The sequence below is a fragment of the Python bivittatus genome, unplaced genomic scaffold (assembly GCF_059951505.1).
Source record: "Python bivittatus isolate LINGU-HERP-01145 unplaced genomic scaffold, Pbiv_v1 ctg000220_np1212, whole genome shotgun sequence".
NCBI lineage: Eukaryota > Metazoa > Chordata > Lepidosauria > Squamata > Pythonidae > Python > Python bivittatus.
Genome location: NW_028277048.1, coordinates 3403709 through 3421787, shown reverse-complemented (window position 1 = coordinate 3421787; position 18079 = coordinate 3403709). Strand labels below are relative to the sequence as shown.

General features: G+C 41.1%; 1 protein-coding gene across 1 annotated transcript; it reads left to right on the top strand.

Annotated features, from left to right (window-relative positions):
- The first annotated feature begins 1217 nt into the window (after positions 1-1217).
- LOC103058237 (retinol dehydrogenase 8-like) lies at positions 1218-17580 on the top strand. The gene is made up of 7 exons (XM_007433533.4): positions 1218-1418; positions 4508-4612; positions 4718-4879; positions 5724-5903; positions 7147-7240; positions 9206-9389; positions 13060-17580. The coding sequence occupies exons 2-7, from the start codon at positions 4516-4518 to the stop codon at positions 13273-13275; spliced, it is 933 nt and encodes a 310-aa protein (XP_007433595.1). The 5' UTR covers positions 1218-1418; positions 4508-4515; the 3' UTR covers positions 13276-17580.
- The last annotated feature ends 499 nt before the right edge of the window (positions 17581-18079 follow it).

Here is an 18079-nt window from a genome sequence, read left to right as displayed (position 1 = left end):
TTTCACAGGTTTTTTAAATGCTACAGAAGAAGGGTGACTTGGCAGTTTTACAAGGCTCCTCCTAATATCCACTTGGATTTATTTTGTATTCAACCAGTGGATGGACTTTTGCTGACACCAGGACTGAAATAACTAAGTTTTATGGATTTGTTTATAGATAAGAGATAGGATATGGAAGAAGAGATCATTTGTGGTATTTTAAGAGGAGGTAATAAGTTACTAAAATTGTTTATACTTGTTGCAATGAAGATAGGGAGTTACTTCTTTATATATTTATTTTTCTTTACTATATTCTTACTTTTCTTTCTCTTTTCTGCACCTTCTATTCTCTTTTTACTCTTCTTTTAGTTGTATTAGTTTTTTTACTATTGTAAGCATAATCTTTAATAAAATTACTATTAAAAAAAAACAAAATATAGTCAGAAAGTATTAAAGTTGATGAGGATAGGCAGATCTGCAGAAAAACTTCAGCTCCTAATCAACACATTTTTATCAACTGCCATCTCACCCAGCTGCACCAAATGTTCAGAGGCAATTTGTACAGTAAAGAATAACCTATGGTAAATTGAGCTATGAATTAATTCACCACACTCAGCCAAACCAGTCAGCCACATTTTAACCTAGACTGCAGTATAAGAAAAGGAGGCAGAGACAACTTGGCATTAAGATTTAGGGGAAGGAAACAATGTTCAATAACAAAACTAGAAACCTGCCAATAAGGTGGCTATCAAATTTACTAAGCCTTTGCCTATAGAGTTCTTAAGCAGGCCACTTTGGAAACTGATCAGTTTGCATATTTGGAATCCAAAAGCATTCAGGGCAGGCAAAGTCAACAACTTATCATATTGTTCCAAGTTTCGAAGCAATAGCCTTCCTCTGTTTTCTCCTTCAGCAAACAGGGGTCAGAGACAGAGCGCCTCTGAACGTGGAGGTTCCTTTTAGTGGAACCCTAAGATGTGTGGACTTCAACTCCCAGAATTCCCCAGCCAGCCATGGGAGTTGAAGTCCACACATCTTAAAGTTGCTAAGGTTGAGAAACATTGTTTTAGTGGCTCCGTTTATATTCCCTTTCGCTAAATCCTCCCGAGCTAGCCTCCTTGTTCCGCCACTACCCCAGCCTTCAGCAGCCGCGTCTCACGCCTTCCTTTTCTTAACTCTGGGAAGGCGGGGCCAAGGGAGGGCAACCCTGGAGAAGCGAGGACTACAACGCCCGGCGTCCTTCGGGCTGAGGCGGGCTTGCCCGTCCTTGGCAAGGCTGATACCGTGTGCGGGATGGAGAGGAGGGCCCATCCCAGAGCTGAAAGCGGATAAGCAAGCGGCGCAGAGCGCTGAAATATTTGGAGGGTGGCGGGAAGGACTCGGATCCCCCTTTTCCTCGCGTGGTAGTGGCATTTCGGGACTGGGCACAATTTCGCGAGGTAGGTGCTTCGGCTGTTGGAGAAGCGTGCACCGGGCTGGCGCTGGAAGGCTCCCAGCCAGCGAGGCGCCACACTCGCTTTCTCTCCCGCAGGGCACGGCAGGGCTGCGTGAGAACGCGAGCCGATAGCAGAGGGAGCCGCTGCCCGGGATCGGCTTTCTCTCCCAGGATAGAAGCCGCGCGCTCCCATTTCCTGGCCTCATCTCTTCCGCGAGGACATCCGATAATCCCCGCATGACGTGGTCGGCAATAGTCCGTCTGGCCGAGCTAGAGCCCCGGGGTAGTTGATTGCCTGGCGGGAGACTGTTCTTTAAGTGCTGGGGGTTCTGCTGCAAAAGACTGCCTCGCCCACGCCTTTAATACCATTAAAGAGAACCTGTAGCTGTTAAAGTCCGGGAATGAACCTTAATGGGTCCAAGTTCCTATGTTGTTATTCTACCCTGACGTCTTCCGGGTAAATTGGACTTCAACTCCCATAATCCCACAGCCAGCACAATTTATGCCGGCTGGTAGAGAACCATGCAAAACAATTTGCATTTGGAGAACATCGGATTGGGTGGTTATTTCATCCAGAGACACAGGAGCCACTTGAATAAAGAACACAACTCTATGCTCTTGCAGCCCCAAATAATTTTTGGAGTAGTCTGTCCCCTTAAACATGGCTCCTCACCATGACAGTGTACTTGTGCAACATAATTTAACATTTGACACCTCAGGCCACTTTAAAAATAAGTTTGTGGTTTACACTCCCAAATAAACTTGAGCCAAGTTGAAACAACTGAGAAGTATCTTCTACAGTGGGGCACAAGTCATTTCAAGCAGTTTAGTTACATCTCATTGAGTCCTGGTGCTTCCATGGGCAAATGATTACTGTCTTGACCTGTCCAGATTCATGCCACTAATCTCTTTATTTGTTGAATTATACCCTGCCTTTCCTACAGGAACACAAAGCAGCATACATAGCATTCCTCCAATTCATCCCACAACATCCTTTAGAGGCAGGTTGGGCTGAGAGAGAGTGACTGTCCCAAAGCCCCCTAGTAAGGTTCTGCGCTTTCCTCAGGGTGGGCTTCACCATTACACCACATTCCACCCACTTTATTCACTGTCTTCCTCTTCTGTTTCTACAACTTTGGGGCCATGCCTCCCTCTGTCCTCCTTGAAATGCTCCAGCAGTTTTTCCAGCCAAAAATTTTGGTGCTTTCAGGTGCCATGTCCAGTTGGTGTTGTGTTGAAAGCACTGGACTGGAAACAGGGAGAGTCTGGTTCTAGTCCTCCCTCAGGCATGGAATCCAGTTGAGTGATCTCCAGTCAGCCACTCCCTCTCAGCCCAATACTGAGAAGTCAAAAACCATACTGGAAGAAAATAATGGCAAACCACATATATAATCTTGCCAAGGCAATTGCATGGACCTGTCCATGAAGTTACCAGGAATCACATTTGACTTGAAGGCACCAAAGCGACAGCAATAGCTTACTTCCAGAAACTAAAGCACAGGGCTGATTGTAATCCTTGACCTAATCTTAGTCTTCCAAGTTCCATTTGTAATACATGAGACCCAACATTTTTATATTTGCACAAATTGTTCTGCAGGGTAATACGTCCTTGCAACTGTAATTTTGTTTTCCTTTATAATATGTAATATCCATTTTGAAATTATAGAACATTATGAGATGGTCAAATATTCAATTCTGTGCAAGAAATTCTCTAGCAAGATGTCCCCTCACACACACACATACACAATTTGGGTTTCCCTTCAATAGAAACAACTCCCCAGGAAGGGGGATTGCCCAGGCTACAAGGCAAGGATATCTTTCTCCGTGCCTCAGTTTTGGGTAAACCAAAGGCCAAACAGACTGCTGGCCGTGCTGGATTTCTCAAAGCAAGCCATCCTCTTTGATCCCAGTACAGTGTCTCTTGGAATTTAAAGGCATAGAAATTATCATAATATTGTAGTTATCTGAGGCAGATAGATGGTTGGATAGTGACACATAGATAGCTGACATCCCACTTCTCTTAACAAATAAGATGAATAATTTCATTCCATGATTATATACAGAAGTTAGCCTAGCATGATTTCCTGGGAATGAGGATAGTCATAATTCTGCAGCATCTGAAATTATACCTAATTTGCTCCTCTTTGCATCACAAATAAATTCAAAAACAAGGTAACTATCGTCATAATAATACCTTAGTAAGAGAAGGGAACATAGGTTCTAAGCAGCAAACATGAACTTGAACTTACATAGGGGGTTTTTTGGCCTGTTTAGTTTTATACAATAATTTATACTTCCTACTTGGATGGAAAGTGCCCTGAAAAGATCAAATGCTATATGTTCTAACTGATATTTTATATTACAAAAATACAGAACAGCCAAGTTTGCAACCAGCTGTTTGATAAATATCTCAGCATGGGGCAGCACTTAGGTGGTCTTATCTGGACTCAAAGCTAATCGGGTTTAGACATGCTTAATACTTGGATGGGAGACCATGAAGGAATTCCTGACCTATGAACTAGACTGGACAATTTTTAAAAATCCAATGCAGCAATCACTTTTACGCTGTTTTCAAGAAAATTGCATGGATCTGTCTGCGAGATCCCCAGGAGTTGAGCTCAACTCTAAAAAAAATATTGTTCAAGGTTATCTGAATAAAACTATTATTTTATCTGAACTTTTCCAAAATAAGTTGTCCTTTAAAAAAAATGTTTATTCTTCTATTCTGCTTTCACTGGGTTTGTGGTTCCCGCAGCCAGCAAGACCAATGAGGAGAGAAACAGGGAGCTGTAACATCCAGAGGTCACAGGCTCCCTTCTCCCCTCCCCAGTTCAAAGGACTTCATGTACACTGATTCAGTCATCTTTTTACTAGTTCTGTAAAGTAGATCATTACTATTATGGCCATTTTTAGAGGGGAAGACAGCTGAAAGAGGGAAAGAGCACAGCTGTGGAATTCTTTGCAAAGATGAAGTTTGAGGTGGGGACTTAGTAGTTCACAGGGTTTCCAAACTCTGTCAGTGCAAAGGACTTCAACTCTTTGATCATTTAGCATTTCCTGAGGATTTTCTCCTATTTTGCTTTCCTTTCACAGGCAACAAGATGGCTGTACGAAATGTGCTGGTGACAGGCTGCTCCTCTGGCATTGGGCTGGCCCTGGCAGTGCGTCTGGCAAGAGATGAGCTGAAGCGATTTCGAGGTAAGGCTGCTTGGAGCCAGAAAAGGAAGCACATCAACTTTGGAGAAGAAAAGGAGGCCCTCCCAAACTTGACCAAAGTGATGTCTTATAATTCTTTTTCCTTAGTTTTTGCCACCATGAGAAATTTGGAGAAAAGTGAAGCCCTGAAGAAGCAAGCGGGGCCTGCACTGGAGAATATGCTTGAAATCAAAGAACTGGATGTGACCAGTGAGGACTCCATTCGGCGCTGCGTGGACAGCATCCCCCAACGCAGGGTGGATGTGCTGGGTAGGAAAGCAAGCCCTCTCCCCCAGTAAAGTCCTTCTTATTCAGGATGAACAGGATTTGTTTGGGCTATTACTGCACTAGTCTATACAGTCTGAAGTTCCTTTTGCACCAACTGGTCTGGTCACTGCCAGGGCCAGCAATCTGGAACACAATGTCTGAATTAGAGCTGGATCCATCAAGAGCCATCTACCCCAATCTAATATCCTCTAAGTACCTTTGGACTGTGGTTTCCAGGATTTCCAGCTTCCATAGTCACTGGCTGGTGGGGGGGGGGGGGGCGGCAACAAGTTGGGGAAGTTGCATCTAAGACACTTAACTTATTTGCCAACTCCAGATTAAGCTGTTTGGACATATCTATGGACATTTTATGACAGAAAAGTTCTAGACGTAAGACATACTTGGACAAGCAGCCAGGTTATCCTTTTCTCTGTAGAATGGCATTTATGTGGGAACGTTATCATAAATCCAGAATTGGAAGTTCCACCTTCAAAAAAGCAGGTTCAGTGAGGATGTGACAAGTTGTGACCTGTACTGGTGGAGAAGCATATGAACCACTCCTTGGCAATAGGTGGTGTATATTGCTGAGGAACAGGGGGAGCTCTGTGAGCTGCTGTTTGGAAACAACCCTGTCCAGTTGTTTCTCAAAATATAGCAAATGCCCAACAGAACTTCAAGGTGGGCCAGAGTCATCTTTGTTAACAGTTGCTAGAGTTTCAGGACAATGTGTTAGATTATACCGCCATCTCTTCCTCTCCACTGCTGGTTTCATAAGTAGCTGACAAGGATTTGAAATGCTGCTTCCTCCTGTTCCCTCTTGCTAACCTACTGCTCCCTTCCGATGCAGTGAACAATGCAGGATTTGGCATTATTGGTCCAGTGGAAAGCCAGAGCATGGCCTCAATCCAGCGCCTCTTCGACACTAACTTCTTTGGCTTGGTGCGCCTTGTCCAGGAAATATTCCCTGACATGAAGCAGCGAAAGAGGGGGCAGATCGTTGTGATGAGCAGCGTCCTAGGCTTACAAGGTGAAGCTCCTTTGGGAGGGCAGAGGAGGGTGTTGCTGGAGAACCCTCTGGATTGACCCGGAGGATGAGGGTGGGAAGAGTCCTGGAGAATGGAAGCCCCGTTAGCGATGGGACGCTGTGCCAACCGCACCACCTTCTCAGTACAGGCTATTTGTCTGGAACGTGTGAAGCTGGCCTATACCAAGTCATGCTGTTGGTCCATCTTGTCTTCTCTGACAGGTAGCAGCTCTGCAAGGCTGCAGGCAGTGAGACCATTTCCAGTCTTGTCGAGATCCTTTTAACATTAAGCTCCGTCCTTTCTTTGCTACAGAACAAAGAGCTGGAGGCAAGTCACGCAAAGGAACCTAGCAGTACCTTGCAGGGAAAGGGGCTTGCAAGGAAAGGGAAGGGGATCTGAAGCTCTCCCCTCCATAGGCAAAATCGTTCATGACCCTGAGGAGGAATTTAAAAAGCATTCAAGCCAACCCTTTGTGTATTTACTTGGCAACATCCCATTTTACAGGCTTAAATTGGCTGTTTTTCTGGGCTCATGTAAATAAGCTAAATTAATGGGCTGTGTTTGCACAACACATTGAACACAACAAGAGTTAAAACCAATAAAGCTCTGCAAAGTGTACAAATGTAGCTGCTCAGTCTTTAACTGACCTGGTTAAGTAGACTCTGTCACACTGTAAAGGCCTATGTTCACATGACATGGTTCAGTTTATCAAATTTTCCAGATTCTCATGACACATTGAACTGCAGACCGATGACACGTACTAGGTTCATACAACACACTAGGCTAAAAGGTGGTTTGCTGTTTTATGGTTCAGCATCAGTGCAAATCTAGCCAGGGTGGTTCTTTTAATGCAAGCAAGAGCCAATGCCACCCCCAAAGTATGGGATGAGTGGATCCCCACCTTCTGAAGAGGACTGCCCCTTTCACTGGTCCTGCTAGCTAGGTCTTACAAAGTAGCTTGACATACTAAACGATAAGCCCGTGTTGTCTTTCCATGACCACCTCTCTGGGTCTAGAAAAGCTTTACCTGCTTTAATATCTGTATGTTGGGTTAAAGTACAACATAAAACTAAAAGCACAGCAACAGCGCAGGTCAAAGAGATGGGAACTCTACTACTCAATGCAAAGCAGCTTCAGTTTTGTTTTGGGAAATCTTGTAAGCAACAGTGAAAGAGAACAAACCAGAGGGCAACTCATGTCTATGAGTCATCTTTTTCTTTTCTCCCAATATTTAATTCCCTGCAGGTCTCCTCTTCAATGACATCTACTCTGCCTCCAAATTTGCTGTGGAGGGTTTCTGCGAGAGCTTGGCCCTGCAGGCCTTAAAATTTGGGATCAAGTAAGTACAGCAGGATTGGAACTAGGACAGGTCAGGACTGGGGTTCCCCTGAGAAGGAATTGCAGTTCCTCGTGCATTCTTAGATTAATACAACTCAGGATAGGGGCAGTAAGGGCTAAGTGGGCAAGTACGCAGCTTGAGATTGTGCACAACTGTTGAATCTTTTTTTTCCGCAGCTACTGAAGCTTAGGGCAATTAGATCTGGGCTGCAAGAATCTGTAAAAACACTGGATGGCAGCAAAAGATTAGAGCTTTTATAACTCTTTGTTGTCATCTAGTGGTCCTCTGGATTTTTGCCACCCAGATTTCATAGTCCAGCCAAAGCTCCCTTCAGCTCCGATCACTGAACAGCACACACATCTGCACCCCAGTCGTCCCGAGCTACCCTACTTTACTGACCTGGATTACAATTCTGGACTAGGATTGAGGAACTTCTTAATCAAATCCCTATTCAGCCCATTTCACTGGGTGACGTTGAACTTTCTCAAAGGCTAACATCTGAGTATTGTTGCAAAGAAGCAGGTCTAAGAATAACTTTTTCCAAGTGAGTGCATCCCTTCATGAACACGTGGAAATACCGTTTTTGTCTAGCTCAGCCTCGTTCACATACACTAAGAGATTTTTAGGCTCCCAAGCACTGAGAGAGAGATCTTCTACCTGAGTTTCTTTTAACTGGAGAGTGTTGATTTATGAGGCTGCTTTTAGAAAAGGTAGTTGTGATACATGCTTTTAGGGGTTTTTTTAGCTGTTTTGCATTTCTTTTTTTGGAAATAGAATAGAATTTTCTTCAAAAAAATAATAATGAAGAATTCAGGTTGGGGCAGGCTCATTTTAAATCTGAGTGTTATTTGCTCCTACCTGGTTTAATAAATGTTTAAACCACCCTTTGTCCTTACAAATGATATGCACAAGTAATCCCATAAATGGAAAATGAATTATTAAAGAAAAGCCTGGAAATGAAAGTCTTCCTTTGGATTCATGTCCCTTCATCTGCTGTGAGGCTGGGATTCTAAACATCCCCTCCTCATGGATCACACAGGATGGGCAGAATCTCAAGATGGTTCTTAAGGAAACCTTTTATCTCTCCAGAATGAATTGAAAATATCTTTGACTGGTGGGCCACAAATGGGATCAAGGAATTGTCATTTCTATACATTAAAAGGGTACAAATCTGAACTCTCTAATGATCAACTCCTCTGTTGGTGAGCGTAGTCAGTGAACTTTTTTCTAAGCACTTGGGCTGGAATCCTGGAGGAGTGGGTGGACTGGAAGGCATATTAGCTGAAAAACAGATGGACTTTAAGCATCCTCAATTGGTGCTGAATCCTACAGCATCTGTTTGAAATACGGACCACGAGGGGTGCTATTTGCTGCCTTTGTTGACTTTGTTGCGGTAGCAAAAATGTGAGCTGTTTATAATGAAAGTGATTTGAATGTTATATTGATAATTTATCATTTTATAGTTGTTTTGATTGTAATTTCTTATGCTAGTCACAGATTATAATAAACAATTCACTGGCTGGCTCTTTAAGAGATTTTGCCTGCTATGAACATAAGACCCAGACAGACCTTCTCTGCAAGACTATGGGGCTGAAAGAAAGCTTGAGACACACTTTGTAAGGAAGTTCCTCTAAATCAAAATAGAGATGTGGAAAATGGTTTCAACATTTTTTCTTCATGATAGTTTTTTAAATTGAATTGGGCTAAGAACTCTTGCTTACTAGAGATTATGTTTGATGCAAACAGCTCATGCCTCAGGTTCTAGATCATATCAGTAGGTAGAACCAATAGCAACCATCCTAAAGTAGCTGCTGGAATGCCACAGCACATACTCCTTGCTGGTTCTTGAAGGTGTTAGGAGAGACAAGAGGAAACCCCTCTCTTTCTCCAACAGTTCGTGGGGTCACTCCACTCATCAGTGGAGAGGGAGGGTGCTGATTATTCAATGTTTCTTTCCTTCCACAGAATCAGTTTGATTGAGCCAGGACCAGTGACAACAGAGTTTGAGAGGAAGCTCTATGAAGAGGCAGCGAGCATGGATCTCTCTGGCGTGGATAAAGAGACACTGGATATATTCCACAACTTCTATCTCTCATACTCCAAGGAAGTCTTCGCTGCACTGGGGCAGTCTCCAGAAGAGGTGGCTGAGGTAGGATGATGGCTTTCTCCCTACCTATTTCGGAATAAATGCCCAGTCTCTAATGCTTACTGATGCCTCTGGCAGTGGCCAGGAGCCTTCATTCCTTCTGGTGGCCTGCAGTATTGACTGCCTCCAGAAGGATAATCAAACCAAGGCTCCCAAAGGATAGAAGGGATGTCTTGGCACATTCAGGGGGACCATAATGAAGTATAACTTTTTTTAAAATTACGGGGCAACCCCCAGCTCCCAGCTCTGTCAAGTAAAGGATTAGCTTGCTCAGAACCTATTGACAACATTCACACAACATACTGAACTTGCTGTTTCCGAAACTGCACTGGTTATTGGTCAGCTTCTGGCTGCAATTGAAGGTGCTGCTAGTTGTCACCTTTAAAACTATATATAGCTCCAGACTGGGTTATCTAAGGAATCACCTTCTCTTGTATTCATCTGCCATCTGATCAAGTTAAATAGGGCCAATTCCCTCCAGGTCCCATTTATATGAGAATGCCATCTGACAGGGTCTTGGAAATGGGCATTTTCAATCACCATTCCCATACTCTGGAATTTTCTCCCCACAGAGATCCAATCTGGGTTTCAGGAGAGCAGTTAAGATCTGGTAGCTCCATCAAGCACAAGAGAAGGGCGTGCTGTGATCGAAGATTTGAATTTGGCACTAAAGGATTGGGCATACAACTTTCCTATAGTAGGCTAAGAGGCTTATAGTTGGAATTATCATCAGCTTTACCCTTCATATACTCAGGGACTACAATAGCTCTTTTCCGGTCATGACAGATTCTACTGGTTCTATTTTTTGCAATGACGATTGTGTCTAATAATGAAGCCCACCACTCTTATGTTCCATTGGAATGTTATCCTTCACTGTTTTACATTGCTGAAATAGCTTATACACGTCCTTGATGGTCACAGATGCCAATGAACAAGGCCGTCAACTACTTGATATTATCCACTGTATTGCAGGTTCCATACAACTGATCAGAGAAAATGGATTTACCATTTCCCAAACAGTAACTGAGATATAGCAGTTCAGGATCTGAGATAGTGTTCAGAAAGCCCCAGGTAAAAGATTCCAAAAATATTTATAATCTTTAGTTAAGGAAATACTTATAAGAAATGCCCACAGCTCCAAGAACCTCTTTCTTTAGATGCCAAATTGTTTTATATATTTTTTTTAATTTATAAGGAGGATGTAGTTGGACAGACTGATGGTATATTTCTCCTCTTAACAGCAGAGCATTCAGCATCAAGCCAGTTTTCAGGCTGTCCGTGCCTCCGTTTCATGAGCTAAAAGATTTAGTTTCCAAACTGAGAGAGTTTTTATTGGCAGGTCTTAGATGTGTTTATAACTAACTTCAAGAAAGTGTTTCCCCTCAGTTATAATTGCTCTTAAGCTTCATACCTTGAAATTATGGTATTGGAGGAAACTGCTGAGTGTAGCTTGGATTGCAAGAACAAATCATTCAATACTGGATGAAATAAAACCAGACAGCTCACTGGAACCACTAACAAGCTAAAGCTTAAATATTTTGGACACATAACAAGGAGGCAAAAGTCACTAGAGGCCAACAGAAGACAAAGTGGCTAGGTACTATCCCTGATAATCATTTGGGTTCATATTTCAGACTTCAGCTCCACATTCAAGCATCTAGTTCTTCCTTTTCTTTATCTTCTCAGAGTGGGAGAGATTCTTGCCATTCACAGTGTCAATCACCTTATTTACGTTCTGCATATTCTGAAACCAATATTTATTTATCATATTTATATAGCCGCCCATGTCACAGACCGTGACTCTTGTTTTGACCCTATGAACAATTGATTCTTCTAGTTCCTCAAGTTTATTATTTGGGTTTTTTTTTTCTCTCTCTCTCTTTCACAGGTAGGCTGCTAGTTAGGGCCTTAAAATTGTATTGGGCAATTTCTGAGCATTAACTAACCATTCTTACTTCCAAATATATTCTACTGAACTTTCTACTGTGGAAGTGGAGTAGAGTCAGGCAAATACGGATCAGGTTTCTTAGCAAAAAAAATAATAATAATAAACCTTAACAGATTTAACAAAAACAATTGCATGGGGGCTATGTGACAATGCTACAAGCAAGAAAAAGGAAATGCAATGGCATTTTGTGAAAAAGGGCTTACATTTGGACATAGTCTTTGTCTGTGACTTACTTTTGGGACCACCAGGCTCAGCCCAAAATGATAATGGCAAGGAGCATGAGTGGGCAGGCAGTTTATGGGTGAGTAAGTGTTGAGCCTTGATATTGTCCGGGTAGCGAGAAGCCATTTGTGTAGATCAGTGTTTCTCAACCTTGGCAACTCTAAGATGTGTGACCAACTCCCAGAATTCCCCAGCCAGCATGGCTGGCTGGGGAATTCTGGGAGTTGAAGTCCACACATCTTAGAATTGCCAAGGTTGAGAAACACTGGTGTAGATGAAGGTAATTTCCTGAGTCACTGTTATGACAACAGACATCGCTCTGCATGTATACAATGGGGACATAATGTACACAGTCCACTGAACTGTTTGGAGAAGAATGGTATTGAATATACAGCTTCAACCATACAGTACATAGGAAAGTTTGGCATCTAAAAGTAAGACTCCTAAAGATGAGTTTGTATTTGGGCCCTAAAGTCAAAACCTCCTTCTGTTTTTCAATCAGAGACAGCAGGCGAATGTGTTTCACTCTCCCCTGTAAGCAGAATAGAAGAGAATCAAAATCATCTGCTTGGAGTACTGTGTTTAAAGTGAAATAAAACATATTGCTCATCACACCAGCGGTTCTTAAAAAGTGCCCGGTATTTGTTCTGTTTTTCCCCGTCCAACTGGCATATACCATTAACGCAGAGAAAAATGTACCATAAAACATCTGGTCATTTGGGAATGAGCTTTGCCTGCATTTTATTATTATGGGCAAAGAAAGAGAAAAGGGGATAATCCACAAAAGAGTACCTTTCTTTTATACTAAACAAAATTAGTTTGCTGTAGGTTAGGGCTACACAGACTTTGAAAGTGATTCCAAGTGCTTCAGACCTTGTGTGAAGAGTTGTGTTAACTTTAATCCTTAAGGCAGCTGCGTTTTTTTTTTCCACGGAAGCAGCAGAGATGTGCTGTATTCACCTGCATGAAGCCAGAAGCATATTTTTTCTAGGAGATCTGTCCCCAGTCTTTTTCTTCAGGTCTTACAACAGTGCATCTATCACTGCTGTAATTGAGTCTATTGTTCAGTGATGACTTCCCTCCAAAAATTCCCTATGTTAACCTCACCCAAGACCCATGTCCGCTTCCAAATATGTAATACAGTCTTGAATTACTACCATTAGAGACAGAATGATAAAACCATGTGTATAAACATGGTATATATACCAGATGTGAAACTCCTTTGGTTAAAAAACAGACTTCCGTGGTTGATGGGTATTACTATCAAATAACTCATTATTGCCACAAATTAATAGTCTTTTTCAAACTGCAGTGTACAGCTTAAAAAATATCCTGATCTTTTGAAGCTTCATCTTGACTCTAAGATCAGATCTTTAAATATGTTGGTTGCCTTCCCCCACCCTAATTACTTTATTCCCTCCCTTCACCCCAGCATACACTTTTCTTTAAAAAAGGAGTAGCAGCCTGCATCTCTAACTCCATGTCTTGCTCTTTTTCTGGCAGCATGTTATGAAAGTGATCACTTCTGAGAACCCTGCATTGCGATATCAGACCAACAGCTTCTACACACCCATCACCACTCTCAAGCATGCCGATCCCAGTGGGAACCTGCCTCTCAACACCTTCCACCAGATGATCTTCCAACATGATCGGCTCTTCAAAGCCAGTCTCAGCCTCCTCAAAATGCTCCAGTGGAGGAAGAGGAGAGATATGGACTAGATCAAATCCCCATGAAAAGAAGATGCTACCTATCTCAGAGGCTCTTATTTCCTAGTGGGTTTCTGGACAAGAGTCTTTCCATTGGCTACAGGATCACATTTATAACCTACATGCAGAGGGTTTTCCTGTAGTGCAAAATGAGGTGGCCCTGGCCAGAGACAGTGTATTTTGGGGGTCTGATGTTGCCTTCTCAGGGCAGTAAGGATCTAGAATGAGATTATAATATTTTGGTCTGCAGGTTGCAAGGAGGAGTGTCATATTTTTAATGTTCCTTATGTAACATCTTTGCATAATACATTTTCAATAAGCTATGATACCTAAATCAAACATGTCGCCTTGTATCTGCAGTCCAAAGTGGTATGATCCAAAATAGATCCCATCAATCTAGTACAGTACAGCATTTTCCAATCTTGGCAACTTCCAGATGTGTGGGCTTTAGTTTCCAGAATTCTCAACAATGGTTAACCTGGCTGAGGAATTCTGAAAGTTGAACATACCTAGCTTGGGAAATATAGAGTTAGCACCTCATTCTGTATATTGTATACAATACCTTTCTGTTTTTTTCCTAAAAAAAAAATGTACTGGGGGTCTGGGCTCCTACCTAAATCCATTCCCTACTGAACATGTCTTTCCAGTTCTTGACTATATTAGGCCATCTCTGAAATTAGTTCTGAGGATGAAAGATGTACCTAAAGCAATTCTTAAGGCTAAAAAAAGAGATTGAGCACATATTTTAAAGTGCTTTTTTCTGAAAAAAGGAAAAAAATTTGACTAGAGGAACCAATTACTGTAAACAAGGGAAGAAGAAAAATATAAAAGGGCACAAAGCAAAGGAAAAGAAGATTAGGAGGAAATATGGAAACAAAAATGTCGTTAGTGGAGACTGCTTGTTTTCAGGTTTTCATTGGGAAAAAATTAACTACCCTAGTTTTCTTTTCTGTGTCTTCCTCAAATAAAACTCCCAGGTCCCAAGACCTTTTTATTTGGGGTGGAAGACTTGTGATCGGAGTTGGATCAGTTAGATAATCTGCATTATTGTCATCCAAAAGTATGTACATGATACAGGTGAGGAGAATCTTTTTTATATAGCAGATCCAAAAGGACTTGCACTGAATGGGCATTGACAGGTTGTGAGGCATAATCCTCTGCATCTTTATTCAGAAGTAAGTCTTATTCAGTTCAGTGGACTTCCTTCCTGGTGTGCATTGGGTTGCTTCCTTAGCCTTGCACTTTTCACCATTCAATAATCTGTGAAATAAAAAATTACATATAGGAAATGGCTGCTTTAATATGGATCTTGAGTCTTCTTAATGCATCAGTAATGGTAATCCATTGATCTTCCAATGCCATATTTTCCATAATGACTTCCAGCTCAAAACAATTCATTATCTAAATACACTAATGGACCAATATCCATCATAAGTAATAAAATTAGAATATCTTATTAAGAACATTGATTGTTCAATAATTAAGTGTTTATGTAAAGGATAAGCTTAATAAACAGCACAGAACATTTCAATGTATTAATTTTATACCCACATTATGCAATCCATACTGAGACATCCAATACTTGGCCCGAATCAAGCTTGCAAGAAAAAAGATACAGCTCACCCAGTAGAATTATCCTTAACAATCACATGCAACAAAACTAGACAAAGTATATGATATCCCTATACCTCAAACAGAGCTGAAAGAAGTCTGACTTTTTGCCATGTGAGGCTGTCTTCTGGGGATCCCAATGCTGGCATAAATCAATCCAAAACGCTGAACACCAGCACAGGTAGGAGGCTGGGTGGCTGCATGCCAACACTTCCCCTATTAATTTGCTCCCAGCGCCGCAGAGCCTTGACATAGCCTTACACTAAAGGCCCTCATGGTCTTTGTATCCTAAGCTCTGTTTGCCCTACTTCCTATAACAGAAAAAAATCCTCACCAAAGTCTCGTTATGAGCCTGAAATAGATAGCCTTCAACAACACAGCAACTCCTTACTGGGTTTTCTCAATGAGTTAAATGAGATTAGTTACCTAATAAGATTTGTATATAGCTAAGCTAGTGGTTCTGAAGCAAAACAGTATCTGCATTATTGTTTTGGGATGAGATGTGCCTTAGAAGGTATCACCTTTGCTGAGGCACACCCTATCGTTTCTCATATCCATCCGTTTTCATTACCACTTTTGATTAAAAAGCAATGCTTTATCTGCATTATTCCTTAGTTTTTCAAAACCAATTAGTTAAATGTCAGAACTTTGCTTGATAGGCACACTATTAGAAATGCCATTACATTTAGGGCTTTCATTGGAGATTACCAATCAGATTTCCATTCTGTGTTGAACCACCTTTTATAAAGATGGCTGCTCCTGTTATGAAGCTGCCTAAAAAATGCTTGACCAACTGACTCCGTTCACATCTTATGATAAATTATTTTTTTGTTTAACCATTGTTTACAAAGCACAGTGGGTTGTTCTTGCTAAAACTTCAAATCCCAAACCACTTTATTGTTTAGTGCAGTGTGTAAACCCAGCTAAGAAGTTACCATGCTGCACTGGAGCAAGGGCTGATCCTAAGATATCCAAGATCAAATGTCCTCTTTAGCCTTCTCTTTCTAAGTTCTACTGGGAAGTGGTTAATCATGATTATCCTGTCTTGAGTACAAATGTTGCAAATTATACTGCAGATGTGCAACATCCTTGTGAGGTACTTGTTTATCTTATAACTATAATCCAGGTCAGCCTTTCCCACTGGTACCCTTCAGAAATGTTAAGCCTACAACTTTTATCATGCTGGCTGGAAACTCTGGGACTTGTCAACCCAACCATATCTGGAGTATAACAAGTCAGGGATCTATAGATGGCAGTATAATCTAATATACTGATGCAAGGGTGGGTAATGTAGCATTAAATCTAATAAACAGTCATACAAATTTTAGCAGGAGTCCTGAGAGTTGTTATTCAAAGACAGCCACTGCTGCTCTGGTGACTTCAGGTAGAATCACAAAAGTGGACTATCTCATTAGGTAAACACAGCATCTTACAAGGCTCAAAATTAAGTTCTTGCCACGTATCGTTTGTTTCCTTACTGTTTAGTACAATGTGTAAACCCAGCTAAGAAGTTAGCATGCTGCACTGGAGCTGCTGCTGATCCTAAGACATGCTGCTGATCCTAAGATATCCAAGATCAAATGTCCTGTTTAAGGGACAGGAGGGAAAGGAGAAAGAAAATGGAAGCAAATAGTAATGCTGCAAATGCAGTGAGGGCAATTTCTCAGCTTTCACCCAACATAGGTCATGAGAGTTCTTCAACTTTTTGTGGTATATGTAATTTCAACAATAGGGAACCTAGGGGATAATTATTTTGCTACGTCATTTTAGATAAGAAATGAAGAGAAATCAATCTTATAACAATATTTGAATGGACTAAAGATTAAGATTGTTAGAAGTAAAAGGAAGGAATGTAAAGTTGGTTTATTTGATCAAGGTTAAAACAAGGTACGTTGTTACCTCTAGCAACCTTTTACAGACTTTCTGCTGATATCAGGACTGAAAAGATGATGCTTTATGAATTTGTTTATAGATAAGAATTGGGATATGGGATGAAGAGATAAATGTTTATAACTTTAGAAGGGGTAGAGTCACTAAATCTGTTTATACTCGTGATGAAGGTTGGAAATCACTTCTCTTATTACATTCTTTTCTTCTTTTTTTCTTGCACTTTTCTTTTTATTCTCTTTTCTTTAAGTTTAGTTTCTATTAGATTTTATTATTATAATAAAAATTCTTAATAAAAATTATATATATGAGATTTCATGAATGGTACACTCTGCTTAGAATATAATTTATATTTTTAGGAAGCAAGCCAAAAACTCAGCACTGTTTCACTCTAGATCACTATAACACCACTAAAGGATTCTGCGGGTGCACATACATATAATACATGCCAAGCGGGGTTTTTTTGCAGACAGTCCTTTCACATTACAGCTTGGAAAGTAGCATTTCCTTCTGATGGTAGTTGGTCCTGAAGTTCACATGTAAAAGGAAACAAAATTTCCTGAAATCAGGAGAACGGAAAATGGGTGTGAAGTTTCCTGTGGTGGAGGGTCAAGGTACATTTTGGTGACAAAGTCTGTTGTGCTCGCTAATAAAAAGCATTCTTATCAGAGAAGGATGCTTTGAGAAGCTGAATGAAAAATATGAAGTTGCAATCCTATATCTACTTCTGGGCATAAGTTTACCTCTAAGGAAAATATATGTCATATAAACAAGGAATCCAAAAGTATACATCAGGAGTGGGGAAATCAACCTGCCAGCTTTCCTAGAATTTTGCAGAAATGAATAACAAATAGCAGGGAATATTGGGAGTTTTAATTCAGCAACATCTGGAATGCCACATGTTCCCCTGAAGGTGATTCTCACTGGCTTATTAAGTGTGATTCTCACATCTTATTAAGCCACTGAATTGTTTGCTTTTGCCTTTGAAGATTGTATCAATGTGGTAAAGTTAGTTATAACTTAAATCCCGATTATTTCATTGGGACCCGCATTCAGATTTAGTCCAGAACCAGTGTCATGCACTATCTGGCTCCAAACATCACATTATGCCTGTTTTGTTTTAACCAAGGTTGGATTCAGATATTAAACTAAGTCATAAATCATGGTGTTTAATAGCTATGACACAGTTCACATAATATGCCAAGCAAACCCCAAACAAACCCATTATGGCGTAGTGTTATATGTGAAGTCCACCATATTCTCTCACTTCTTTTATATTTTACCCTTTCGCTTCCTTCAATCGGTAGTGCTTTTTCCA

Bases quoted from the DNA above. Each gene is read 5' to 3' on its own strand.
- LOC103058237 (XM_007433533.4), top strand. From the start codon at position 4,516: ATGGCTGTACGAAATGTGCTGGTGACAGGCTGCTCCTCTGGCATTGGG. The intron at 4,613-4,717 runs GTAAGGCTGCTT...CTTTTTCCTTAG, and splicing joins TGAGCTGAAGCGATTTCGAG to TTTTTGCCACCATGAGAAAT. The intron at 5,904-7,146 runs GTGAAGCTCCTT...AATTCCCTGCAG, and splicing joins CAGCGTCCTAGGCTTACAAG to GTCTCCTCTTCAATGACATC.